Genomic DNA, 27,804 nt, shown 5'->3' on the forward strand with positions numbered 1-27,804 from the left:
ATGGACAGGTGGGATACAGTGCTGTCACCAGCTCAGTTAAAAAGGGTGAGGCCCTTCATGGCAACATCAGCAGTTTTCCAGCATACATTTTGAAAATCTTCCAGCTTCTACCCATCACCAAGGCCTTGAATGCATTTTTTACTTACAGTATTTTCATTTCACTATGAATTTATTAGGACATAACCCTCTTGTAAGTTGAGAGATGTTTGTAGAGCCAGCATCATTCTCAGGGTGGGACACTTGACCCATTCCCATCTCAGGTAGAGACAGGATGATGCCCATTCTCACTAGAGCACCACACAATTATAGAAGTATTTCCCAGTGATATTAAATAAGCACTTAAAATAAAATACAAAAATTTAAAGGAACAGACCAGTTAAATTTAGAGGAGGGACATTCTGTCTACAGTACATAAATGCTGTGATCCTATCTGGTTGACCATTCTGGTATGTGGACTCTCCCTAACTCTGTATCCCACCATGATAATTCAGATCTGCAATGCCCTCAATTTCTCATGCAGCATAGTTTTCTGAAAAGGTTAGTTAGCTTGTGGAGAGTGATTGTCCTTGGACTGCCCTTAATCCTATCACAACAGTGGGGTTCTTGTTCCCTCTGTTTCAAATGATTAACATTAGTATTTTCAGCTCCTGCTCAATCTTTTATATTTTTTATTATAATTGTATTAGTTTAATATCTAAATTTATATAACTGGGACTTCATATATTTTCCAAATTTGTTTTTTAGATTCATTTTGTAAATTTTCTGATTCTTTTAATTTAAATTTGTTTTTTATGTCTTTCAGATGTGTCTATTTCAAAATTGAATCTGAACCCAGAAAGAGTGATTTTGAAAAGTTAAATTTAAGATCACAATTTGTTCCAACAAACATAAAAAATCAAGAAAGTAAGTCAAGGGCTGGAGCTGGGGCTCAAGTGGTAGAGTGCTCTTCTAGCACTTGTGAGGCACTGGGTTTAATCCTCAGCACCACATAAAAATAAAACAAAGATATTGTGTCCACCTAAAACTAAAAAATAAATATTAAAAAAAGAAAATAAGTCAAAGGTAATGTTTTATAAAACATGCTTCTTTCTCCTTTGATTTGCTAATGGGTGCTTTAAATATTTACTATATATTATTGTATGTCTTCAAAGTTCTTGATAATTTAATGTCTCTGTTGAAAGAAGGGTATGAGCAATATAGAATTTAATGAAGAGATGTTAAATATCACAATGGACAATTTATACAATTCATAATTCATGAATATATTTTTTATGTCTATCTTTAGTATTTCTTTCTTCTACGAGGACAGCAGACACCTGAATTTCCTTTCAGTGTAACCTTAGGAGTTTTCTTGTTATGGTTAAATAAAAATCAACTTGCTTAACTTAAAATAATCACTTTTGCCTAATAAGAGACAACTTGCTTAATGGAAACTTACTTTCAGGATTAGAAATTTGGGGAATCAGTGAACTACGAACCAGCAGTACAGACCCTCAGAGAATTTGAATCTGTGCTGTTGCCTTTGGTTTACTTTCTTTGCCATTATCAAACAGCCATTCACTGACATCATTGTCCTCAGTCTCCTTGACTAAGGCCCCTTGTCTCCACTTTGCCCACATTGCCTCATTTCTGTATTATATTTTATAATCGAAATATAAAAGATTTGTTGATACTCGCTGCCTTTATTTCCTGTTTTTTATTGTTGTTTTGTTGTTCATTTGTTTTGTTTTGTTTTGTTGTTTTGTTTGCTATTGGGGACTGAACCCAGGCCCTCATCCATACTAGGCAGGAGCTCTACCAGTGGACTTCATCTCCAGATTTGTTTGTTTTGCTTTGTGTTTTTTGGTATCTGGGATTGAATCCAGGGTGCTTAATCTCTGAGCCCTTTTTAAAAACTTTTAAAATTTTGAGACAGAGTCTTACTAAGTCACTTAGGGTCTAACTCTGAATTTACAATCCTCCTGCCTTTGATTCCCAAGTCGTTGGGATTACAGGCATGCACTATGGCATCCATGACACCTTTTTGTTTTATATGTTTGAGACAGTGGTCTCGCTAAATTGCCCAAGCTGGCCTCTAACTTGCATCCTCCTGCCCCAGCCTTCTGTATAGCTGAGACGACAAGCTTGCACCACCGCACTGGGCTCCTTGCTCAATTCCTGTTTAAACTTCAACCTATTTCAATCCAGTTTCCTGCCTTCACCCTTCTGAAACTCAAGATTACCCATGATCTCTCCACGTTGCTAAATCCCAAAGATATCTCTTTGTTCCCATTTTCTTCCACCTCTCCATACTGATATAGTTGGTTGATGGCTCCCTCTTCCTTCACTTTCATCTTGGAGCTTTTGGGACCCACGTCTGTTTCTTGCTATCTCAAAATGTTTCCATTTTTTTTTTAAATTTCCCTCTTATGTTATGTACTTGCATCTAATCAGAGCTAGTCCTGAGCCTGCCTCTGTTTCTACATTTTCCTTCAGGTGATCATAACCAGTCTTAACATTTTAAAATAGCATAGAGATGCTATTAAATACTTCGTTAATGTCATGCCTATATTGAACAACATAAATGATACCTCTAGATAAACCTTTTGTTGCCGCAGTCTCTGGCTGGGCACAAATCACGAGTCTCCACACAGCTTGTAGATTCAAACAGCAATTCTTTATTCCCGAACTCACACCGGCCGTCTACAAACACGCTCTGGGGGAATCCACGTTCTCTGCCCAAATCCACTCTCTCCCAAATCCACCTGCATGGGCTTCTGTCTCCCAAAATATACTGTCTGACCCTAAGCACTCAAGAGGAACTCAGCAGCAGGATACGCCCTATTCTAAAGGGGGAACACCCTAATCTCCTATTATGCTAAACTGCCCTATTCTAAAGGGGGAACACCCTAATCTCCTATTATGCTAAACCACCCTATTCTAAAGGGGGAACACCCTAAACACGGATCCTGCCCTGGTCCTTGAGCAAGGTCACCTTTCAGAAGTCCTTCCACTAGACAGCATGGGAGTAAGCTGGCAAGGAATTTGTCATACCTACTTGGCTGATGGCTCCCAGCATTTTGTAGGCATCTTAAACTTAATGCCTAGAACAAGACACACAATTCCATATCCCAATCATTACTCTTAACCTTTTCTCCCCACCTCTTCCTCCAGCATCCTCAGGCCTGGAACAGAAGTCACCTGTGATTCCCCTTTCTCTCACGGCCCAAGTCCAGTCCTTTCCATTCTGACTTATCTTGAATTCATCTCTTTTCATTACTTCTGCTACCGCCATAGTAATCTAAGCCATAGTAATCCAAGTCACCGTGAATACAACCACAAGAGTTTGCCAACTGGTACTTCCTTCATTCTTGCCCTTTTTTCTAATCAGTTTCCTTCTTTCTTGTTAAACCATTATAAATTAAGAAATAACAGACCAAAAAGTACATATAATATCAAAATGTAAAATATAACAGCCATTGTAAAAATCCAACACCTACATAACAAGAAAACAGATCAGGGAATAGAATATTCCCAAGATCTTGACCTTTTCCAGATAATTTCTCCCTCGCTTTTTCCTAAAGGTTACCATTACCTTAACTTCTTAGGAAATCACTTCCTTCATTTTCTTTATATTCTTACTCTCTGTATATTTCTGATTTAAAAAAAAAAACTATATATAAGTGTTATCATACTATATGTTTTATTTATATTTTCTTTTTCTTAGCCTTGTATTCATAAGGTCATTTGTATTGTTGTAGTTTGGGTTCTGTTTTTTTTTTTTTTTTTTTTTGTGGTGCTGGAGATTGAACCCATGGGTGTTCTACCACTGATCTATATCCTCAGTCTTTTTATATTTTATCCTGAGACAGGGTCATGCTACATTGTGGAGGCTGGCCTTAAACTTGAGATTCTCTTTCCTCAGCCTCCTGAGTGGCTGGGATTAGGTGACATTCATTTATTTTCGTTGCTGTAGAATATTCTGTTGTGTGGATATTTCACAATTTATCCATCTACTGTTGAATTTGGGGTTCTCAATTTTCAGCCATTACAATGCTAAAATGAACATTCATATTTATGTATTCTACTGTTTCTCAAGAGCATATTACTGGGTATACTTGTCTTTAACTATAAAAAATAAGAGCAAACTTTCCAAAGTGTTTGTACCAATTCATTCTCCTACCAGATTTTTGAGATTTTTTTTTGTTATTGTTCTGATTATTTAGGGGTCTGATTGATTTTTTTCTGTGGATAGCCAGTTATCTCAGCCTGTTATTAAGAAGGCTGTTCTCTTCCTAACACTCTTGGATAAGGATAAGAAGGTAATTTTCATGTAGTTTTTTTTTTGTTTGTTTCCATTAAATTTTTGTTAAATGGACCTTATTTTTTAGAGCAGGTTTGGGTTCACAGTGAAACTGAGTGGGAAACACAGAGTTCCTATATACTTCCTGCCTCTCTCCAACTTACCCTCCCCTATTAACAATATGGTTCAGTAGAGGATTAAATTTGCTCTCACTTGTGTGTAGTGTGGCACAGCACTATCCCCCTCATCTTCATTAAACTTTAGGGTTCACTGTTGGTATTAAACATTCTATGGGTTTGGACAAACATATAATGACATTATTCACCATTCATCATGCTGAGAAATTCACTGCCCTAAACTCCTTGGCATTCTGCCTATACATCCCTCCCAACCCTCACCCCAAATCCCTCTAATCACTTATCTTGACAGGTTCCCCTTTTTCTAGTATATCACATGGTTGGAATTATACAGTGTGCAACCTTTTAAGATAAACTTTTTTTAATCAGTAAAATGCATTTAAGTTTTCTTCGTATGTTTTCATAGTTTGGTTTTGTATTCCATTGTCTGAATGCAAATTATTTTATTCCTTTCCTAACTTTTCTGCTCTTACTGTTGTATATTTTAATATTCTATATTTTAAGCCCATAAGACATTGTAATTATTATTATTTCAGTCTTTGTTCACTTAAATTTTTACTTTTCTGTCTACATCTGGCATTCTTTTTTGTCTTAAATTTCTCCTTTGGAATTTTACCATCATCTCGTGGTAAGCACTCTCAATTTTTGTTTTTCCAACAAGTCTTTATCTCACTTTCATTCTGGAAGAATATTTTCTTGAGTGCAGACTTCTACGTTGAAAGTTGTTTTCTTTTCCGCACGTTGCAAATTTCCTAGTACCTTCTGACTTCCATTTCTGTCATTGGTAAGTCAGCCTACTTGCCATTTCTCTTTTGACTGCTTGTAAGGTTTTATCTTTTCTTGCTTTTATGTGTTTTGACTATGATATGTCCAGGGATCGATTTGTCTCTATTTATATTGCCTAAGGGTCACTGAACTTTGTAAATATGTGTGATGTTTTCATTCACCAGTTCTGGAAAATCCTCATCCATATTTCTCCAAAAATCATGTTTGATGCTTTATTCTTATCCTCTCCTTCTAAAATAGTGATAAGATATATATTAGATTTTTATCCTCTTCTGTCTGCATTTTTCCTCTTTTTTATCTTTCTTTAATGAGTTCCTAATTCTTTCTTCAGACCTATATTCTATGTTTCCATTTTTATCTGTTACTGAACCAGATCTATTATTTAAGGTGAAAAGGTATATAAAATTTTAAAATATGTTAGAAGAAAAAATAGGAATGTATCTTTTTCACATCTGCTATGTTACATTTATGGTTTTTAAATTTATTTTTATGTCTATTTCAGGGTTGTCTCTTACTTTGTTAAACATAGTAGACATTCTGATCTCTTGCTCCCTGCCTGGAAACTGCAATCATCAATGGTCTGTTTCATCATTCCCTATTATTTCTGATGGTTCACTCTTAAAATATTATATTTTCCTGTTTGCATTATTATCTTTGAATGTGTGTTGATCACTATTTAGAAAATTATATACAGGAAAAATTAAGAATTAGGATGATGATATCTTATTGCAGAGAAGATTTTTTTACTATTTTTGCAAGGTATCTAGAGGCAATACTTATGAATACTTATCATAATACACATGCAAGGTTTTAATTTCCCTGAAACACACAGATGGCAGAAGTACTAGCTTCAACTCTATCAGCAAGCTTGTCTGTTCTGAATTAAGGTTGTAACCCTCTGGGATCCCAGGTGAAACAAATGCATGTGACGTTTTGGGGAGAGGTGACAAACAGAAGAATAAATCAAATATTCCATTTCAGGGCTTTGGTGGGGTTTTGATCTCAATTCATGTGCCTTTCAAGACCTGAGTTTCTTATCACAAATACCTTCAGTGCAGAAAGGGCTTTCCCTGCTGGGCTTATATATCTGAATTCTTACTTTCTTCTAGATTTAGAACCAGACGTTCCCTTATACCTTTTAGCTCTTTCATGCTCTTTAGATTTTTTAAAAAATATCTCATCCAAATTTTTCAGTTGCCTTCAACAAGGGTGCTAGTACTAATTGGCTGACCCTCTGTAATGGTAATAGAAATTTCTAATATATTTTCTTTTCTAAAACCAGAGTGATCTTTTTAAAGTCTGTTGACGATCGCCTGTTAAAGCCTTTTCCATGGCTTCTCACTGCCTTTTGGATGGAGTCTGTTCTCTTTATAAAATAAAGAGTCTTGTGACCTTACCGAGTCTTGTGACCTTCACCTATGCATTCAATTTCTCCCCCTGACTCCCTGCCTTTTACCCCACTACACATTCCGGCCTCCTTTCCATATAACTGCCAGGTTGTCACAAAGAAGTGACTTTCCTGCTCCTCTCTGCCCAGACACATTCACTCTTTTTTATCATGTATATTATATATATAATTTTTTATTGGTGCCTTAGAGTTGTACGTAATGGTGGGATTTGTTGTTACATACTCATACATGCCCACAATGTAGCAGTATAATTTGATCAATATAATTCCCCAGTATTTCCCCTCTTCCCTCCCCCTGGTCCCTTTCCTTTTCTTTATTGATCTTTCTTTGATTTTCATGTGTACTCTTGCTCTGTAGCTCCACAGCTACTCCTCATTTGCTAACGTCAGTAGATAGCATCTTCTAGGAGAAACTCTCTCGTCTATCCCTCTATCATTCTTGTTCACCAAAATGTGTTTATTGTTGTCACAGCATGTCTTTCAATTTATAATTATTTCATCCTTTGGTTTTTTGCATATTTATTTTCTGTTACCCACTAAAATTGTGTGCATCACTGGGTAAGAACACAATTCCAAGATCCAGCACCAGCACCTGGCATAGGGCAGCTGATCAATAAATAGCTCTTAATTTAATGGATATCAGACTCCATAATGTTATATCTATCATCTCATTGAATCCTCAGACCATCATTGAACAGCTGAGGAAGGTAACACTCAGAGAGGTTAAGTAACTTTTCTAAGGTGGTAGAACTCACAAAATTGGTGTGATTTGGATGTAGTGTGGTTAAATTCAAAGTCTGTATGCTTCACTTTTACACTATGCTTGCTTTTAGAAAATCCAGGACTGGTGATAAAGCTTATGAGGTGGCACGCTTATCCAACATGTGTGAGGTCTTAGGTACAATGCCCAGTACTGTGACAAAAATAACAAGAAACTAGATTAATAAAACTCATAATTGGGAGCAGAAAAGGGTAGGTTGAGGGGTAATACTTTTCTTTTCAAAAGAATTAACCAAAGGATTCTTTTGAATAGCACATATAATTCTATTTTATTTAAAAATTCACTTTTTCCAAGAAGATAAGCATGAAAATGTCATTTGTGTTTGGATTTCTTTAGAACCAGTACAAGAAAATCTAAAACCAAGATCTGTTAAATTCCTTCATTATCTTAAGAATACAACGGATGTAGGTATAATTTGTATACTTACTGCTAAGTAATAGAAATTTGAACTAGCCCTAATAATCATATATATGCTTCTTTAGATTCTGGAATCAAATGAATTTTAGAATTCAAAAGCATAAGGATATAAATTAATTTTATCTCTGATATTATATAAAACTTTATGTGTGGGAACAACAGAAAAGAAAATACTTAATTTCTTAAAACATCTACATGCATACATTTTATTTAAATTTGTAATATTAAAATTTTATATCTGTTTGCTAATCTTTTAATGTGTAGCCAAGATCATGTTTTTGAGCATGCTCAACTTAAATAAAATTATATAATTATAATAACCACTACCATAAATTGGTTTAGAATCAACACTATTGACTCTTTTTTTGTTAGTTTGAGGTTTTGTTTGTTTGTGTTTGGCACTGGGGATTGAACCCAGCTATACCACTCAGCTACATTCCCAGTTTTTCTATTTATGTTTTCAGTTTTTTTTTATTTTGAGACATGGACACGCTAAGTTTCTTATGGCCTCTCTTTGTTCCTGATGCTGGCCTCGGAATTGTGATACTGCTGCTTCAGCCTCCCAAGTAACTAGAATATTAATTCTTGATAATCATTGAGTGAGGGTTTCATGGCCACACTGAAAAGTAACTAGCTAGCCTTGGGTGTTGAGATGCCCTGGGGCATTATTCACCAGGTTGTATCTAGGGGACTAGAGAAAGAAATTAATCCAGAGAATCAATAAGGGAAAAATTACTTAAAAAAGTGTTTGAGGTATTTATTTATTTATTATTAACTCTGATGATTGCTGATATGGAGAAAGAAATATGAAGATAGACATACCCAGTAACCATAATTAATAACCATTATATTTTGTCACATACTCCTATATTTATAATTAAAAAAAAAAAACACTAGCAGTGTCCACCATCCAAATGATCAGTTTTATCCTCATCTACTTAGGTTATTTAGGTTCATGATTAATTAAAATTTATATGATCAAAATTTATATGATCACATCACAAATCAGTGTGCTCATTGTAATAAATTTGCTAGCATCTTATACAGAACATGTAACATATTCATTAAGAAATAAAAAGTCCATACATACAATGTTAAAAATTAAATTGTACAGAAAGGCTAAGAAGACCACACAGCCTCTCCATCCTTGCTTCTCTCTCATTTCCTCTGTCAGAGGCAGACATGATTAATCTTTATGGGCTTTATTTCTTATGATTAGTTCCACATTTATAAAAAATAAGTTTCTACTGCTTTTTTTAATTATCACCTTTAAACATAGCTACTGAATAATCAATACAAAGATTATGAATTAACTTATTTACACTACTTCCTATTTCACCACTTGTGTCCCTTCTGCATATTTGATAGTTACTTTTTTTGCTGGTTCTATTGTTAACTTTTCTAACTTGAAATATATCTGTTTTTTTTCTTTTTTATCTTCTATAATCACTAGCTCCTGATTCCCCCCATATAAGATAAAGATTGTAGCAGTCCTATCCTTCCCTCACACTCTCCTCCACACCCCATTCCTCAGATCAAGAATATTAAGTAATATTTTTGCTTTTTTTAGGTCAAGGATTACATTTCACTTTGCAATAAGTAGGTTAATTCTAAAAGTCAAAATGCTGTCAACAGCATGTCTATTGTTATGACCCTTTAAATAATCATTTATCTTAGAACCAAGTAACGCTGTGTTAGGATAACCTTTCCTTTCAGTGGGTACAAGACAAAACAAGAGACTCTCTTAGTCTCCATTCATTACTCAGTGGAGTGTTTTAGTTTCCCTCTTATTTGGACCACACCTGTGTTGTTCACCTTTGTATTTTCTATTGCTGAAATTTCTGCTCACTTCTCTTTTTCTTGTGGAGAATGGTGATATCAATGGAAAATACCAATGGTACTTAGGTGTGTGCCAATTATATTGAAATAAAACTCACACCCTCAACAACCAAATCAAGTACTATTATCCCTGCTTATAAATGAGCAGAGGTGTACAAGCAACATCCCTGAGCTCAAATATCGAACAGAATCAGGAGAACCCAGCAGTTCAATTCCTGCTCTTGACCACTAAGACATTCAGCCTCCAGAAAAGAAGCCTGCCACTTTCTTATCGAGTGTGGATACCATCAAGTGTCTTACTCATCCTCTCCACTGAGTGGCACCCACTCCAGTCTTCTTGGAGGAACTGTTCTTGGTGACTGGTGACTTCTCATTCTAAACCTGACCCATTTCTCTTAAGCCTCCTCTGTCACTGTCACCAGGCTCATTCCACTCCTGGTTTATTTCCCAGATTCTAGCATCCTATGTCTTTTTATTTCATGTTGGGCTTTGTTTTTATTTTTCTAGAATACATTGTCAAAAATCTTCCCTGGAAGTGGCACATGAATAGCTGAGCATCTTTTTTTTTTTCACACATACTTGATTCGTAATTTGGCTGAGTAGAATTAGAGATTCAAAATCATTTTTTTTGCAACATTTCAAAGACAACGTTCCACTGAGCTGAGTAATTTAATGTTGTTATGAGAAGTTCTCAATCTTTGTATCAATTTTAAAAAAAACAAACTGTAGGACCTTTTTGTTAATAACATTGCTCTGAAATGTCTTCAGGATGTGCCTAGGTATGGAAATTTTATTTCAATTTATTCTGTTAAATTCTTAGTAGACTCTGCTTTAAAGCCAAATGTCTTTACTTAATGCCCCCCCTGCTATTTCTTTCTATTATTGCAGTTTCCTCCCCTCTATTTTCTCTGTTCTCTGATGATCTGACATTAGTCTTCTTGCATTGATACTGTATTGTTTTATTGTTTTTTTGTTTTTTTCCATGAAGTAGTAGTGGGAATTAAATTCAGAGGTGCTTTGCCACTGAGACATATCTCCATTCCTTTTTATTTTTTATTTTGAGATACGATCAAACAAAATTGCCTGAGGCTGTTCTCTCACTTGCAATCCTCCTACCTCAGCCTCCTGGGTCACTGGGATTACAGGTGTGCATCACAACTCCCAGTTTTATTTTTTATGTTTTTGAAAATTTGTCCATTAATATGGGAATTTTCCTCAGCTTTTCCTTCAAATCTTCTTACTGAATTTTTGTTCAGCAATCATATTTTAAATTTCCAATATTTCTTTCATATTCTTGGTAATTGTTTTGCCCCTGGAGAATCTTGTCAACATTTGTTCTCAAAAAATTTTTAAAGATATTGAAGTTCATTTTCTTAAATTCTTACCTGTTTTTTTAATGATTTTAAAATTTGTTTTAATTAGTTACACATGACAGTACAATGACGGTGACATATCATACATTTGAATCAGATGGGATATAATATCTTATTTTTCTGAGTATACAGGTTGAAGAATCACATTGGTCACGCATTCACATATATACACACAGTAATAATAATGTCTGTTTCATTCTACTATCCTTCTTACCTCCCCAATCCCTCCCCTCCCCTCCCATCATTTCTCTCTACCTAATCTAGGATAACACTATTCTTTTTTTTTTTCTCCTCACATCTTCATACATGTATTTTGTATAACAGTGAGGGTCTCCTTCTGTTTTATTTTTAACTACATATTTCCTCCAGTTTCAGGGGTTTTCATTCATCATATATATCTTTGAAGTTTCTGATTTTTGTCAGACTTGTTTGTTATGTCTGAATGTATCCCCTCAAAATTCACATGTTGAAACTTTGAATGAGATGGTATTAAGAACAGGATTTTTACAGTCATCATAAATGGGATTAGGGGATTTATTTAAAGAGGTGTGAGGGAGCAGTTTGTTCTCCCCGTCCCATGAGGACATAGCAAGGAAGCAAAAATCTGTGGATGGATCAGAAAGCAGGTCTGTATCAGACACCAGATCTCCTAGCAACTTGATCTTAGACTTGCCAGCCTCTGATATTGAGAATCAAAATTTCTATTATTTAGAAATTACCCCATTTAAGGCATTTTATTATATCAGCCCAGACTGAGACACTGTTGATTTGTTCATAAGCAGCTGGGCGTGGTGGTGCATGCCTATAATCCCAGCAGCTCAGGAGGCTGAGGTGGGAGGATCTCAAGTTCAAAGCCACCCTCAGAAACTTAGTGAGGCCCTAAGCAACTCAGCAAGACCCTGTCTCTAAAAAAATATAAAAAGGGAGCTGGGGATGGGATTCAGTGATTAAGCACTCCTGGGTTCAATCCCTGGTACTAAAAAAAAAAAAAAGATGCAAATAGGTTTAAGTTTTCTAGGAAGCTGCCATCAATTTTATATGTAATCCTCTCCCCAGGGTTGAAAAGTTAACTCTTCCTAGTATATGAGAGTTCTCAATGGCCTTTCTTTACTTTAGGCTAAGATGGTAGAGAACGGGTGGTTTGTCTGGTAGCCCTCCATTCAGAAGCCAACATGAAGAGCTGGCTGTTGGGGTCTAAAATCTACACTAGCAGGAAGTTTAAAGAAGGGTGTTCTTTATTTTAGCCTGGGATTAATTAAATGTAATTTCCTGTAACTTTGCATGTAGGATAGGGCAACTGAAAAATGGTGGAAGGAGCAAATGGCTCAGAAATTTATAGACAGCATTTTAGTTAATTTGTCTCTTTATAACTTTTTTTCTCATTCTCACCCTTAATATCTGCCACCTCTAAGCCTGGAGTTGCTCCAGATCTCATCAGGAAAACAGCATACCTTTTTTTTTATTGACTCTACTGCTATTCTTACTTGAAGTTTCAATTATCTGTCTGTGAGAAATCTCTCATATACTGATATCTGCCTGATCCACCCCTAAGTCCCTCTGTCCCCTCCCTTTCCAAAATGCATACCTCCCTGCTTTCCTTTTATTATAGACTGTTCTTTTTTATTGCTTTGCCATAATTGTAAAGAGGTCTCAGTAGGGTGTGGCTATAAACAGCATGGTCCAATGTAGTATTAACTCAGAAGCACTCACCCCTTTAAAGTTTACACTTTCACCCGTTCCCCTAATCCATATGCATGCTGATTCCCTAAGGCCTTGGTTCCTCAATGGTTTCTTCTTTAATTTTTATTGAAATATATATTGGGTCTGGTAATTTTCTAATTTTTAATTGGCATATATAACTACAAGTTTATTGATTACAGTGTGTGATTTTGATGCACATATATAAGGTGTAATATTAAATCAGGGTATAGCATATCCTATGCCTCAAACATTTATTGTTTCTTTGTGTTGAAAACATTCAAAATCCTCTCTTCTAGGTATTTTGAAATGTCTTACAAATTATTATTAGCTATAGTCACCCAACTGTGCTATAGAACATTAGAACTTAATCTTCCTATCTAACTGTATTTGGGTTTGGGTACTGAGGATTGAACCCAGGGCTTTGGGCATGCTAGGCAAGTGCTATACTACTGAGCACTAACTGAATTTCTTTTATTACCTGTTTTACCAGCCTTTCTCTGTCTTCCCTTCCCTTCCCCTTCTCAGCCTCTCGTGGACAATATTATACTCTCTACTTTTGTGAGACCCACTTTTTTAACTTCCACATACAAGTGATAACATGTAGTGTTTGTCTTCTGTGTCTGGCTTATTTTACTTAACATTGATATCCTTCAGTTCCATCTATGTTGCCACAAAGGAAGGGTTTTCATTCTTTTCTATGGCTGAATAATATTCCATTGTATATCTAGACCACATTTTCTTTATGCATTCATCCATCAGTGAACATCTCAGTTAATTCCATATCTTGCCTATTCTGAGTAGTCCAATGATAAACATGAGAGTGCAGAAATCTCTTCAGCTTCCTGATTTAAAATATATATATATATATATATATATAACCAATAGTGGGATTGTTGAATCATGTGGTAGTTCTATTAGTTTTTTGAGGAAACCATGCTGTTTTACATATGGCTATAGTAATTTGCATTCCAACTGAGAGTATCCAAGAGTTCCCCTTTCTCTGCATCTTTATCAGAATTTTCTTGTTTTTTTAATGATAACCAATGATATCTCAAGGTGGTTTCAATTTGCATTTCCCTGACTTGTGGAGAACCTTTTACATGTCCATTTGCTATTGAGTTATTTGAGTTCCTTATGTATTCTGAATATTAATTCTTTTTCAGATGACAAGTTTGCAAATATTATCTCTCATCTTATAATCTGTCTCCTCATTCTGCTGATTGCTTTCTTTGCTATACATAAGCATTTTAGTTTATATGGCACCATTTGTCTATTTTTAATTTTTGCTGCCTGTGCTTTTCAGGTCTTATCCAAAAAATCTTTGCCCCTATCAATAGCCTAACATGTTTTTCCTGCATTTTCTTTTAGTAGTTTCACGTCTTACATCTAGGTCTTTTATCCATTTTGAGTTGATAGTTGTATATGGTGAAAAGTTGGGGTTTAGTTTCATTCTTCTGCACATGGATATTCTGTTTCCCCAGCACCATTTATTGGAGTCTTTTTTCCAACATATGTTCTTGGCACCTTTGTTGGACTCACTTGACTATCAATTTTTGGTTTTATTTCTGGGTTCTTGGTTGGTGTGTTTGTTTTTTCACCAGTACAATGCCAATAGGATTTGATGACAATAACTTTGTAATATGTTTTGAAGTCAGGTGTTGTGATACCTCCAGCTTTGTTCTTTTTGCTCAGGGTTGCCTTGGTTATTTGGGATCTTTTGTTACTCCATAAAAGTTTTCCATTGTTTTTTTCTTTCTGTGAAGAATGCCATCAGAATTGGGATAGGGATAGCATCGAGTTTGTAGATTGCTTTCACTAGAATGGACATTTTAACAATATTAGGTCTTCCACTTCATAAACATGGGATGTCTTTCTATTTGTGTGTATGGATGTTTTTCAATTTCTTTATCCTCTTGGTTAAATTTATTCCAAGGTATTTCATTTTAAGTTGTTTTTTTTTTTTTTTTTTGTAGTGACTGTAAATGGAATTGCTTTCTTGATTTCTTTTTCAGCTGGTTCATTAATGATTTATATAGAAACATTACTAGTTTTTATAAATTGAATTTTTATCCTACCCCTTTACTGAATTTATTGGTTCTAACAATTTTTTGGTTACATCTTTAGGTTTTTCTGTACATAAGTACATGCCATCTGCATATGGGAACAATTTGACTTCCTTCTTTATTTCTTTATTGCCTGATAGCTCTCATGAGGATTCCAGCACTATATTGAGTGAGAGTGATGAAAGTGGGTATCCTAGATTTATTCCAGATCTCAGGAGAAAAACTTCCAAGTTTTCCCTATTGAGTATGATGTTAGCTGTGGGTTTGTCATTTATATGGACTTTATTGCATTGGGGTACATTTTTCCCTATATCTAACTTGTTGAAAGTCTTTTTAATTTTTAATTTGTTCTAATTAGTTATACATGACAGTAGAAATGCATTTTGACACATTGTACACAAGTGGACCATAACTTCTCATTCCTCTGGCTGTACATGCTGTTGAACTCGATCATAAAAAGATGTTGGGGGTGGAGCTGAGTTTGTGGCTCAGCGGTAAAATGCTCATTTAGCATGTGCAAGGCCCTGGGTTCGATCCTCAGCACCACATAAAAAAATAAATAAAGTATTGTGTCCAACTACTTCTAAAACATAAATATTAAATAAATAAATAAATGTTGCATTTTACCAAAAGCTTCTTCTTCATCTACTGAAATGATCATTTGATTTTTGCCCTTCATTCTATCAATGAGATGAATCATGTTTATTGATTTGACTATGTTGAACTGTCTTTGCATGCCTGAGATAAATTCCATTTGTTTATGGTATACAGTCTTTTTAAAAATGCTATTAAATCCAGTTTGCTAGTATTTTGTTGAGGACTTTTACATCCATGTTTATGAGAGCTAATGACCTGTAGTTTCCTTTTGTTGTTATGTCTTTGTCTTGTTTTGGTGTCAAGATAATGCCACACTCATAGAATGAATTTGGAGGAGTTCCCTCTCCAAACATTTAAATGTTTGGTAGAATTCAGCAGTGAAGCCATCAGGTACTGGACTTTTTTTTGGATGAAGACTTTTTATTACTACTTACAATCCTGTTACTCATTATTTGTCTGCTTAGATTTTCCATTTCTTCTCTCGGCCTTGGTACATTGTATGTGACCAGGAATTTATCCACTTCTTTAAGGCTTTCCATTTGCTTATATACATTGCTCATAGTAGGTCCTTATGATCCTCTGTATTTCTGTAAGTTATATAATTGTAAAGTTTCTTTTTTCATCCCTGATTGTATTTATTTGAGTATTTTGCCCTTAGCCTATCTTGAGATTTGTGAATTTCAAAAGAATAAACTTATAATTTTGTTGATTTTTAGTATATTCTTTCCTTTGACTAATTTTTTGGGGGGTATAATGTGTTTTTACAACTGAGCTAGCACCCAGACTCTCTACTTTTTTGATGTAAGCCTTTTTTTTCTTTAAACTTCCTTCTTAGTACTGCTCTGATATATTCCATAAGTTCTAATATGTTGTGTTTTTATTTTCATTTGTTTCAAGAAGATTTTTTTTTAATTTACATTTTAAATTTCTTCATTGATCATTGGGTCATTCAGTAGCATGTTATTTAATTTCTGTACATTTGTAGTTTCCAAAGTTTCTTTTGCTGTTGATTCCTGGTTTTATTTTATTGTGGTCAGAGAAGATAGGTGAGATAATTTGGATTTTCCTAAATTTATTGAGACTTATTTTGTGGTCTAACATATGATCTATCCTGGAGAATGTTTCATATGGTGATGAGAAGAATGTATTCTGCAGCTATTGAATGGATATTCTGTAGATATCTGTCAAGTCATTTGTTCTACTGTATATTTTATCCCTGATCATTCTTTGTGATTTTCTACATCTGTCTGTTTTTGAAAGTGAAGTGTTGAAGTCCCAAACTGTTACTGTATTTACTGTATTGGAGTCCATGTTTCCCTTTAGATCTGATAGTATTTGCTTCATGTATTTGGATGTCCTGGTATTGAATGCATATGTAATTGTTATATCTCTTCATAAATTACTCTGTTTATCACTATGTAATTTTCTTTTTTGTCTCTCTTTATGGTTTTTGACTTAAATTTTTTTTTCTGATATAAAAGTATAGCTACTCCTGATCACTGTGGGTTTCCATTTGTATAGAACATCATTGTCCATCCATTCATTTTAGTCTATATGTGTCTTTTTACCAGTGAAGTAAATTTCTTTTCTTGTTTTTTTAAGGAGAGAGAGGAGAGAGAGAGAGAGAGAGAGAGAGAGAGAGAGAGAGAGAGAGAGAGGGAACTTTTTAATATTTATTTTTTAGTTTTTGGTGGACACAACTTCTTTGTTTGTATGTGGTGCTGAGGATCAAACCCAGGCCCCATGCATGCCAGGCGAGCGCGTTACCGCTTGAGCCACATCCCCAGCCCAGTGAAGTGAATTTCTTCTAGACAGCATATAGTTGAGTCAGTATATATCTTTTGATGGGAAATTTAATGCATTTAATTCATGGTGGTTATTGATAAGTAAGAACGCACTCCCAACATTACATTAATTGTTATTGGATTATATTGTGTCTCCTTTGCTCCTTATTTTCTCTTATCATTGTGGTTTGGTGGCTTTCTGTGGTAACAAGGTATTACTACCTCTATTTTTAAAAAAAAAAAAATTTTTAGTTTTAGATGGACACAATAACTTTATTTTATTTATTTTTAAGTGGTGCTGAGGATTGAACTCAATGCCTTACACATACTTGCCCACTACTTCTATTTTTTATTTGTGTATTTTCTGTACCCCTCTGCGTTTTATACCATTGTCTGTTTTTAGTGATGGTAGTTTATCATTTGGGAACTTTCAGATGTAGGACTCCCTTAGCATTTGTTATAAGGTGGGTCTAATGGTAAAGAAATTCCCTTGGTTTTTGGAAGGTCTGGTTGTTCTTTTAAACTACTTTGTAGAGATAATTATTTGAAATTTCTTTGCATTTCTTTTAAGAATTATTGGTATGCTCAAATTTTCTACTTCTAAAGACAATTTTGGTAATTTTTTTTTTATAATACAGTTGTTTAATTTGTCTTTCAAGACATATATTCTATCCATCTCATAATCCTCCTTCTTACCTACTCAAACTTACCTTTACACCCAATCAATAATAAATACCTTCTGCTCTGAATATGCTGTTTTCCTAACCATCCAGGCTTATGTTGTTGACCTCTCCTGAAATGCCATCATTTTCAAATCTTAGCATTAAATTCTCCCTTTTCTATAAATCTTTTCTGTCTGTTCCAGCCTTTATTGATATCCCTCTCTTTTTAACTGTTTCTCAGCTACAGATTTTATTCATTGGTTTAGTTCTTGATGATATTACTCCATTACATCATTTACTATTAATTTGTGTATAATAATCATATTTATCTAATAAAAACGTGACCTCTTTATGGCCTCAATTTCTGTCATATACCTTATTTTTATTTCATATTAATCAGAACTAAACACTTTCTATGCCTAGTATGAAAAAAAATGTAGTTCCCAAATAATTGATTAGTTTATCTATGAGAATCACAAATTATGCACTTTGTATTATATATGCATATGTCTATCTTGGATACCTGTTGTTTTATTTTTGTTTTTGGTACTGCAGACTTAACCCCAGGGTTCCTCTACCACGCAGCTATACCCCTTAGCCCTTTTTTATTTTTAATTTTGAGAGAGGGTCTCACTAAGTTACCGAGAGCCTTACTAAGTTGCTGAGGCTGACCTCAAACTTGCAATTCTCATGCCTCAGCCTCACAAATTTTTGGAATAATAGGCATGCACCACTATGCCTGACAAGGTATCTGTAATTTAATATATACAAATGATCTAATCTTTGAAACTAATTCAGGAAAAGCTGGATCATTTTTTTTCTAGTTGTTTTTTCGCTATTCAGAACTCTTCTGATGTACCTATTCTATGTGGTGAGAGTACATTTCTATTAAAGCAGAGAAGTGTTTTTTCTTTAGTATTTGAACTTTAGATGTTTGCTTACATTTGTAGAAATAAATTTGTGTTAATATAAAGGCTAAGTTTTAAGACAAAGGAAATAAAAGTTACTAAAAAATGATAATGTGATAATGTCCATCTCAGAGGAGTTTTTGAAACTGAAAAAATATTATATTTGAAAATATTTAAAGAACCAGATAGCTGTTATAATTAGAGACTTGGAATGTGAATGAATAAATGAATAATCAAATGAAACTATGTATCAATAGACACATGGGAAGAAATAATTTCTAAGATAGCTTTTAATTTTCCCAATATTTAGGCAGAAAATGAAGAGCCCTTGCATATTCCACATTCACAGAATAGACAACGATGTAGAAGATCATTGAATTCTTCAATCTTTTCTCCTATATCCAGCAATCAATCTAATGCTTATACAAAGGGAAGAGACTTACTTTCAAAGGTATACAAATTGCATGCTACTATTGAAATAACCAAAAGTTAAATGCATTTAAATTTAGAATACAGTCATTAAGAAAATCCTTTACTAAAGAATATCAATCTTTGATCATACTACCATATATGTCATGACTTTAAGAACATCTCAAGACTTTCTAATACAAAAATGATAAAGTCCAGATTACTTGGTATGACATATAACATATGGAATCTTTCTAGCCTTCTAGTCTTCTAACTACCATGTGATTTGATTCATTATTCATTGATTCATTCTGGGTTTTGTTTGTTTCTTTTTATGGGGGTATCAGGGATTGAACTCAGGGGCACTTGACTACTGAGCCACATCCCCAGCCCTATTTTATATTTTATTTAGATACAGGGAGTCACCAAGTTGCTCGAAGCCTCACTTTTGCTAAGTCTGGCTTTGAATTTGCCATCCTCCTGTCTCAGCCTCCTGAGCCACTGGGAGGCTGCCACATATGAAGCAACTCAAAAGAATATTCCAAATGTCAGCAATTTCTTTTCCTAGGAGAAAGGAACAATACTAAAAGAACCAGTAAAAAAATATTCTCGTTAATTGTCCTCCAGGTGTGAACCACTGCTCAGAGACCATTCTGTTTTGTTTTTGTTTTTTTGTACAGGGGTTGAAATCAGGGCCATTAACCACTGAGCCAAATGCCCAGCACTTTTTATTTTTTATTTTGAGACAGGGTTTCACTAAATTGCTTAGATCTTCTTAAAGTTGATAAAGTTAATATTCTAGATAACTGTGTGGATAATAATGTCCATTGAAAAAGAGAAAAGCTTTTTGTATCCCTTTGTAAGAATGAAACAAAAAAAATGTTCCCCCAAAGAAGACTTTCCATTATGTCTCCTTGGCTACAATAGCCTCATGTATCCATAACTAAACCAACAAGTAACCATTTGCTTAAATCATTTTTTTCCAGCTTTTAAAATGACTCAGAGTAAAGAATTATTTTATTTTTTCAGTAATGGAGATTGACCCCAGGGATACTCTATCACTGAGCAACACCCCAGCTCTTTTTATTTTTAATTTATTTTTATTTTTATAGAAATGCCTATCTTTTTAAAATAACTTTCATTTTAATTTTATGTAGTGTTTACATATTGAACCCAATACCTCACATGTGCTAAGCAAAGTGCTCTACCACTGAGCTACAGCCCTGGCCCTTTTATTTTTTTTATTTTGAAACAAGGTCTTGCTAAATTTCTGAGAATGTCATCTAACTTATGATTAACCTCCTGCCTCAGCCTCCAGAATCTCTGGGATTACATGAATGTAACCGGTAAGCCTGACAAAAAAATATCTTTTAATATTACACTCATATAGAGATATATAAATATAGATCTAGATATTCTGCTATATGCTAGAAGATTCAGGTTTATGGAGTCCAAATTATCTCTCTTTCTTTCTGTTAGTTGAACTTGATTGCAATATTTCTGTGTTTTGTATGGTTATTGCTAAGGATTTATGTGAGACATTCTATTATACTTTATTCACTTTCATGTTTTTCAAAGGCTAATTAGCCAACACTAAGTTGACTTCACAAAACATAAATGGGTGACTCACATCACAGTTTGAAAAACACAAGCTAAGATCATTCAAGATTTACTCCTTCAAGCTGGAAAAGACTCTATTCTCCCCTGAAGAAAATTGTTGTCTCTAAGAGCAGTGATAGGATGTTCTACTCTTTTAGGAAGCAGATGTCTAAAAAATTTCTCAAATCATTGTATAAAAGCATTTTTAAAAACCTTTTTTTAAAATCGAAGTTCAAAATTAAGACTTCTGGGGACAAAAAAAATACAAGTTTATCCTGGCCAAAATGAATCACAAAAAGAAGGAAAGTTTATTAGATTGAAAGTACTCTAGGGCGGTTTATTTTAGACACAAAGAAAATCTGCCACATATTACAATACGAAGCAAACCAAAGGAATATTCCTATGTCAGTGAGCAATTCCTTTTCATGAGACAAAGGAACAACACTAAAAGAACCAGTAGAAAACATTCCCATTAATTGTCTTCCAGCATCATCACAAAGACTACATGCACACACTCACCTTGGGTCTGTCAACAACAGGCTGCAGAAGGACAGAAATCCTTCCTGTGGGATTTCTTTCCTCATTGCAAGTCAAACAGTATTCCAAGTCTATGTTGGCAGCATTTTGAGAGAAATGTGATGGCCATGACTAGTCATTTTTTTCTCTGAATCATGAATATTACTCCAAATGTATTCAGACTCAGAGGCAAAATCCTCCTAACATAGAGAAGCAAGGTATTGAAAGGAAAGTTGCCAACAAGAAGAGACAGGAAACTATTTCCCAGGAATCATTTTTGGATGTATGCAATGTCGAAATGATTCCATCAAACGGCCCATGGGCTGTGAGACCTTTCTTTGACTAAATTCTTCCTGAAACTAAATTGCTTATCCAAAAAAAGAGGTTAAAAAATGAAATCCAAATGACACCTCACATGCAAATGGACAGAGTACCCGTTGCCACCATCACCTTAGAGTCAGTAAAGGTTTCACTAAATACACAGTTCATATAAATAAATTTCCCTATGATTATTTTTATGGTTCCTAGGAACTAGCCTCCTGTCTCTTCTGTTGTCAATTTTCCTTTCAACACCTTGCTTCTCTAAGTTAGGAGGATTTTGTCTCTGAGTCTGAATACAGCTGAAATAATATGATCCAGAGAAAGAAATGACTCCATGTGAGTGATATGTTTTTTTCCCATCCTGTGACCTTCGGTCTGCAGATGTCTTTGCCTATTAGGTAAGTCTCTTGGAGACAGCATATTGTTGGGTCTTATTTTTTTAATCCAATCTGCTAGTCTGTGATTGATGAGCTTAGGTCATTAATGTTCAATGTTATTATTAAGATATGATTTGTATTCCCAGTCATTTTTGATTATTTCTAGCTTTTAATTTGACTTAGTTTCTCCTTTGATTGACTATTCTTTTAGTATTGTTCCTCCTTTTGCTGGTTTTCACTTTTTTTTCTCATTTCATCTTCATGGAGTGTTTTGTTGAGTATATTATGAACTTCAGGCTCTCTGGTTGAAAATTCTGTTAATTTTTGTTTATCATGGAAGGTTTTTATTTCATCTTCAAATCTGAAGCTTAATTTTGCTGGATATAGGATTCTTCATTGGTATCCATTTTCTTTCAGAGCATGGTATATGTTATTCCAGGACCTCCTAGATTTGAGGGTCTGGTTTGAGAAATCAGCTGAGATCTGTAATGGTTTCTACCTATCTGTAATCTGATATTTTTTTTTCCTTAACAGCCTTTAAAATTCTATACTTACTCTGTATGCTAGGCATTCTCATTATACTGTGCTTTGATGTGAGTCTGTTGTAATTTTGCACATTTGGGGTCCTGTAAGCCTCTTATATTTGATATTCTATTTTATTCTTTAGATTTGGGAAATTTTCTGGTATTATTTCATTGAAAAGATTGTGCATTCCTTTGGTTTATATTTCTATGCCTTCACCTATCCTGATAGATCTTAAATTTGGTCTTTTCATATTATCCCATAATTCTTGGAAGTTCTTTTCATTGTTTCTTAACATCTTCTCTCTGTGGTCAACTCTATGTTCAAGATTATATATTTTGCTTCATTGCCTGAGGTTCTGTCTTTCAAGTTGCCTAGTCTGTAAGTGATGATTTCTATTGAATATTTAATTTGTTTCCTTCATTTCAAGGATTTCTGTTTATTTTTTCACTCTCTCTACCTCTTTATTGAACTGATCTTTTGCTCTCTGTATTTGCTCTCTTACATCATCCTTTACTTTGCAGATCAGTTTAACCAAGTACATTCTAAACTCCTACGCTGACATTTCTTTCACTGTGGTGTCAATGGATTCTGTTATTGGAGTTTCTTTGTTTTCTTGGGGTGATTTGTTCGCTTGCTTTTTCATGTTGTTTGTATGTCTACCTATATAACAGTATGGATCTGAGGCCGTAGAGTTTTTACCCTGTGGACTTATAGTATCTCTGAAGCTTTCCAGTATCTCACTGTTTAGGGGGAGACAAGTAATAACAACAACCAATGCAAATAATTTACAGTGTTAAACCAAATAGTTTCTGCTATGATGTCTACAATGTTTATTATCACAATAAACAGAAAAAATATGATCAGTTATTGCCCATAATAAAAACAGCAAGTTTGCAAAAGGGTTTACATTTTCAAATAATAGACAAAGAGAAAACAGAAATGATATAGGATGTGATGATTATGAAGGAGGAAGACAGAAGATAGAAGTCCATATTAAAGGAAGAGTGAAAGAGAAAAATAGAGATTGGCTGTTAGCAGAAGAAAAGAGAGAATCAAGCAAAACAGTAGGAGAAAAATTTTTAATTAAAAATAAAAATAAGGAATACAAAACAAAACTAAAATATGCTAGTCAAAAATCCTAGTTCACAAAAACTAATCCATGTAAAATAACTGACCTCAAAAATGCTAGAAATGAGAAGTAGAAAAAAAAATTGAAACTGTATAAATGTTCATGTGCCATTAAGGTCACAATTAAAGAACTAGGGAAGAAACTTTTTTGATGAAAAGTTATAGAATTTTTTCTGTTGGTGTTGAAAATATTCTCAGCTTCTCTTCTCAGCAGCAATATTCTCTCTTCTCTTCTCAGGTGGCGTCTTCTGGAGTGTGATGCTCTGCCCACTGTATTGCTAGAACAGAGGGGTAATCCTGTAGGGGGAGTTCTAAAATGTATAGGTTAAAATATTGATTCTTCAGCCCTCAGGCTGTTCAGTTGGCCCTATGACAGCCTGCCACATAGGTCTACTCAAGTGTATATCCCAGTGTACTATAAAAATAGTAGTCATCAGAATGTTTTCCATGATGTGGAAAGTTTAGGAAGCACTGCACTAGAATATCAACTACCAGAGGTCAGGAAAATGCTTAATATGTTGCTAACAACATGTGTATCAGAGAACACTTGAGAAAACAGAAAAATGCTGTGGTGGTCATCTGGCATATTTGGAAGGTTCAGCCTTGGGCACTTCCTTCATGCCAGGTGGTAAGATCTGTTCAATAGCTGCTAAATGACTTCCCTCCACAGCAACAGTGTTTAACCATATGAGGCTTCTTACTGGTTAATAATGACTTGACACACAAGCCAGGTCTGAAAATTGAGGAAAGTGTCCTTCTGCAAGACATCTCTCTTTGGACATCAACACATGTGTGTTCCATCTGCCTTAATTAAACATTAAAGCCTCCATCTGTCTTTCCCAGTTCTATCTTGTTCACTCAAGATAGAACTTACTTACCGAGTAGCTACTGCAGATCAAGTGCTCTCGTGTTATTTTAAGTTGTAAAATATTTTATACAAATATTTTCTAAATGCCATAATATATGTGTGTCTTCTATGAAAATCTTTTATAATTTCAGCTCAAATCGGAAAAAATACTAGAAAACCATTGGAGTCAATTGGTCTCTTAGAAGATGATGTAAATAAGAGGTAATTCACTTTAAAGCTTTTAACATTCTGTTCAGTTCAGTGATGTTTCTAGTAGGATATGAGTTTTTCCTTTAATTTTATAATTGATCACAATGAATTTATTCTAGCTTATTTTCAACATTTAGTTCCATATAGTGCCATCCAGTGAATGGTCCAAGGCTATTCAGCTAATAGGCATTACGTCCAGACTTGGAGCAAAGTTAGCTGGCAAGGAAGCCCAGAAAAAAAAATGAGCAGAGGGAACAGAGTTATGTTTTTGTAGTAGAGAGGTGAATTTAATCACTCTATAACATGGATGTGAAAAAAAGTAGCTTCTTTATTTTTTCTGTCAAGTTCTGATCTTTCTCAGGAGCCTCTAAACCTCCATAATTTAAAAAAGTCCTATTAACCCAAGGTATTTAAACTCTGTTTAGAGCAATGATGAATAGTCTCCTGAGGTCTAACTCATTCTTCTGTTTCTTTCCAAGATAGTATCTGAGGAGTATACAGGTGAGGGGCTCAATGAATTCTGAGAATGAGAAAAATGTACCTGACCAATGTACCTGTGCTGTTATCAGGATTGGCAATCCCAGGATTCATAAAACCCATGGCGTGTTCTCTCTGAGCTTGGCTATGGCCCATTTTTGATTCTCACTAGTGTGGAAGGCCCTCTGAGTCTCTGTCATGCCCTCCAGGCTGGTTCTCTTTCCACGAGGCTATCTATACTTCACCATTGTCAAACCTTTGCTGCAGGTCACCTCCATCCTGTAATAATAAGCCCTTGTGACTAGGCTAAAATCACTATCCACACCCTGAGTGAACCAAGGAAGACCTGGAATCCTCTTTATGCTTATTTTATCCTCCTAACAAAACTTAAGTCACCTTATGTTGACATGAATCTGCAAAGCTTCTCTCATATTCTCACTAAAGGGCATGGCTAAGAATTCTCTACTTCTATGCTCTCCTCAACCTACATAATACATTCCGTTCCCACCTCAAAGTCCCACAAAAGACTGTCTTGCTGCCACCTCTGCTTTGCTGTTTTCTCCTACAAACCAGACTGGATCTTATCTGGTTTAAAGTCTATGGAACAGGAATTGGAGATGTCGTCAGCGACTTGTATAGGGATAAGCAGAGGCAGACAAGAACTGAAAACCTGAAATCAATCCAATAAACCATTCCTTGAACTTGTGTTCATTTTCAGAAGGAAGTATCTTCCACCAACGAATGATTTCAGTACAAAAGAAAAGAAGCCAATCACAAGTGATCCACTGAGTGACCACTGTTCAGTAAGAAAGAACACCTTGCTCTCCTTGTGTTTTGAGGATGAACTGAAAAATCCAAATGTCCAGCAAAGACAGAAACTTCTCAAATGGTAATATCTACTATTATTTAATAAATACTAATACTATGAACTTCAGAGAAAGCTAAAAAGAAAACCTGTCATAAAAGTTATCTAGTCAGAAATCATTGAAGTATAGCTCTAGACTGCTCCACTGGGGCCCTTGCTATTGTACAGATCAGTTCACAACTGATACTGAAGGGATTACACTTTCTAAGGCCTTTGCTCTTGATGCCTCTCAAAGCTAGATATGGTCTCTACCACCCTCACTAGAGTAGTTTCCACAGTCTGCAGTTTTTCATACTGCCTCCTTTTTCTGAACTGAAGACTCTCCTAGGTATATCTGATTGGCAGAGCCTATATCAAATGCCTGCGCTTAAGCCCCAGAAAGGCTGCCTAAGATAGTTTCTGCCTCACCTAAGGACACATAGACCTGAAAGGTAGGAAATTTCCTAAGGTGTTGGGCAGACCAAAAATATAAGAGACTTTCACTACTGTGGCTAAATAGGAAATCTTGTGATCACAAAACTAAATAGTTTTTCTAGTAATCATAGACATCAATGTATCTTTCATACTAAAAGCACTCATAAAAGATGAATTTAATTTCACTTTTTTTGGGTGGGGTAGACCAGGAATTGAACTCAGGGACACTTAACTATTGAGCCATATTCCCAGCCCTATTTTTATATCTTATTTAGAGACAGGGTCTCACTGAGTTGCTTAGTACCTTGCTTTTGCTGAGGCTGGCTCTGAACTCATGATCTTCCTGTCTTAGTCTCTTGAGACAGTCTTGAATTTAATTTCTTATTTCACTAATTACAGCCTTAAAGAAAAAGTAACAATCATTGACTTACATTTGCCAAATAAATACTGATAATATATGTATTTGACCAATTTCTTTGGAGTTAAAACTTTTTACTTAGGACAAGAGAATATGAAAACTAAAAAAGGAAATGAGGGGAAAATTTAAAATTGCACATCATACAAACAGATTTCACCATTATTGTGGTAAAAAGTCTGTCTTTAAGTCAACCTATTATTTTGGCTATTTTATTCCACAAATATATGTTACATATTTTTGTATGCTAAGTATTATGCTAAGTATTGGTTTACAATAGATATAACCATTATCAGATAATTTTAAATTTTTTGAATTTGTACTAGAATAACCCGGTGTTTGTAATTTTGGTTTACAATTAGTTATGTCTCTTATGTTTTTTTTACATAATCATTTTTTGGTATGCCTTTTAAATTACAGAAGATAGAAACTTAAAAAATACCATCCCAATGTTCTATCCTATATAAAAATTTTATTTTCATATTTAAAATATTTGTAGCTTTTTACCTCCATAGACTTATGACTAAGTATTCTTTCCTTTAATTCTCAGGAACAAAAGGACACAAATCCCATAATTTTCCATGATAAAAAATATATTCAAATGTCACTTTTCTCAAAAAATGGTCTTTCTGCCCATCTTTGGCAAAATGAAAAACTTTACCCTCATAAAAGAACAAATTTTGTTTTGGAAAGAAACTGTGCAATGCTCAAATCTTTTATTGGCAATGAAGTGATTACCTTTTCTGAACCCCAAAGAACTACACATATAACATTTGAAAAAGATAAACAAGCCACACCTTTGAGAGTGGACCAAAAAACAGTGAAGAATACTTGTGATCAGCCATCAAAAGACAGAGTTTGGAGTAGAAGTTATACTATCTCACAGACTTTTTCCCATTTCACAAAAAAAAAATGTGTGGGCTATCTTGATAAACCTGTTATTCGAAAAAAGAGTGATAAAACT

The 27,804-nt window shown here is 34.6% G+C and overlaps 1 protein-coding gene across 1 annotated transcript; it reads left to right on the plus strand.

The window, feature by feature from the left end:
* On the plus strand, positions 1-27,415 carry LOC143388449 (uncharacterized protein C1orf141 homolog). Its single transcript, XM_076842204.2, has 9 exons — positions 1-8; positions 803-907; positions 1,793-1,800; positions 7,731-7,802; positions 19,053-19,189; positions 21,964-21,980; positions 23,851-23,903; positions 24,612-24,681; positions 27,391-27,415. The coding sequence occupies exons 1-9, from the start codon at positions 1-3 to the stop codon at positions 27,413-27,415; spliced, it is 495 nt and encodes a 164-aa protein (XP_076698319.2).
* Positions 27,416-27,804: the final 389 nt, after the last annotated feature.

This window comes from Callospermophilus lateralis, unplaced genomic scaffold (assembly GCF_048772815.1).
Source record: "Callospermophilus lateralis isolate mCalLat2 unplaced genomic scaffold, mCalLat2.hap1 Scaffold_130, whole genome shotgun sequence".
Classification (NCBI taxonomy): domain Eukaryota; kingdom Metazoa; phylum Chordata; class Mammalia; order Rodentia; family Sciuridae; genus Callospermophilus; species Callospermophilus lateralis.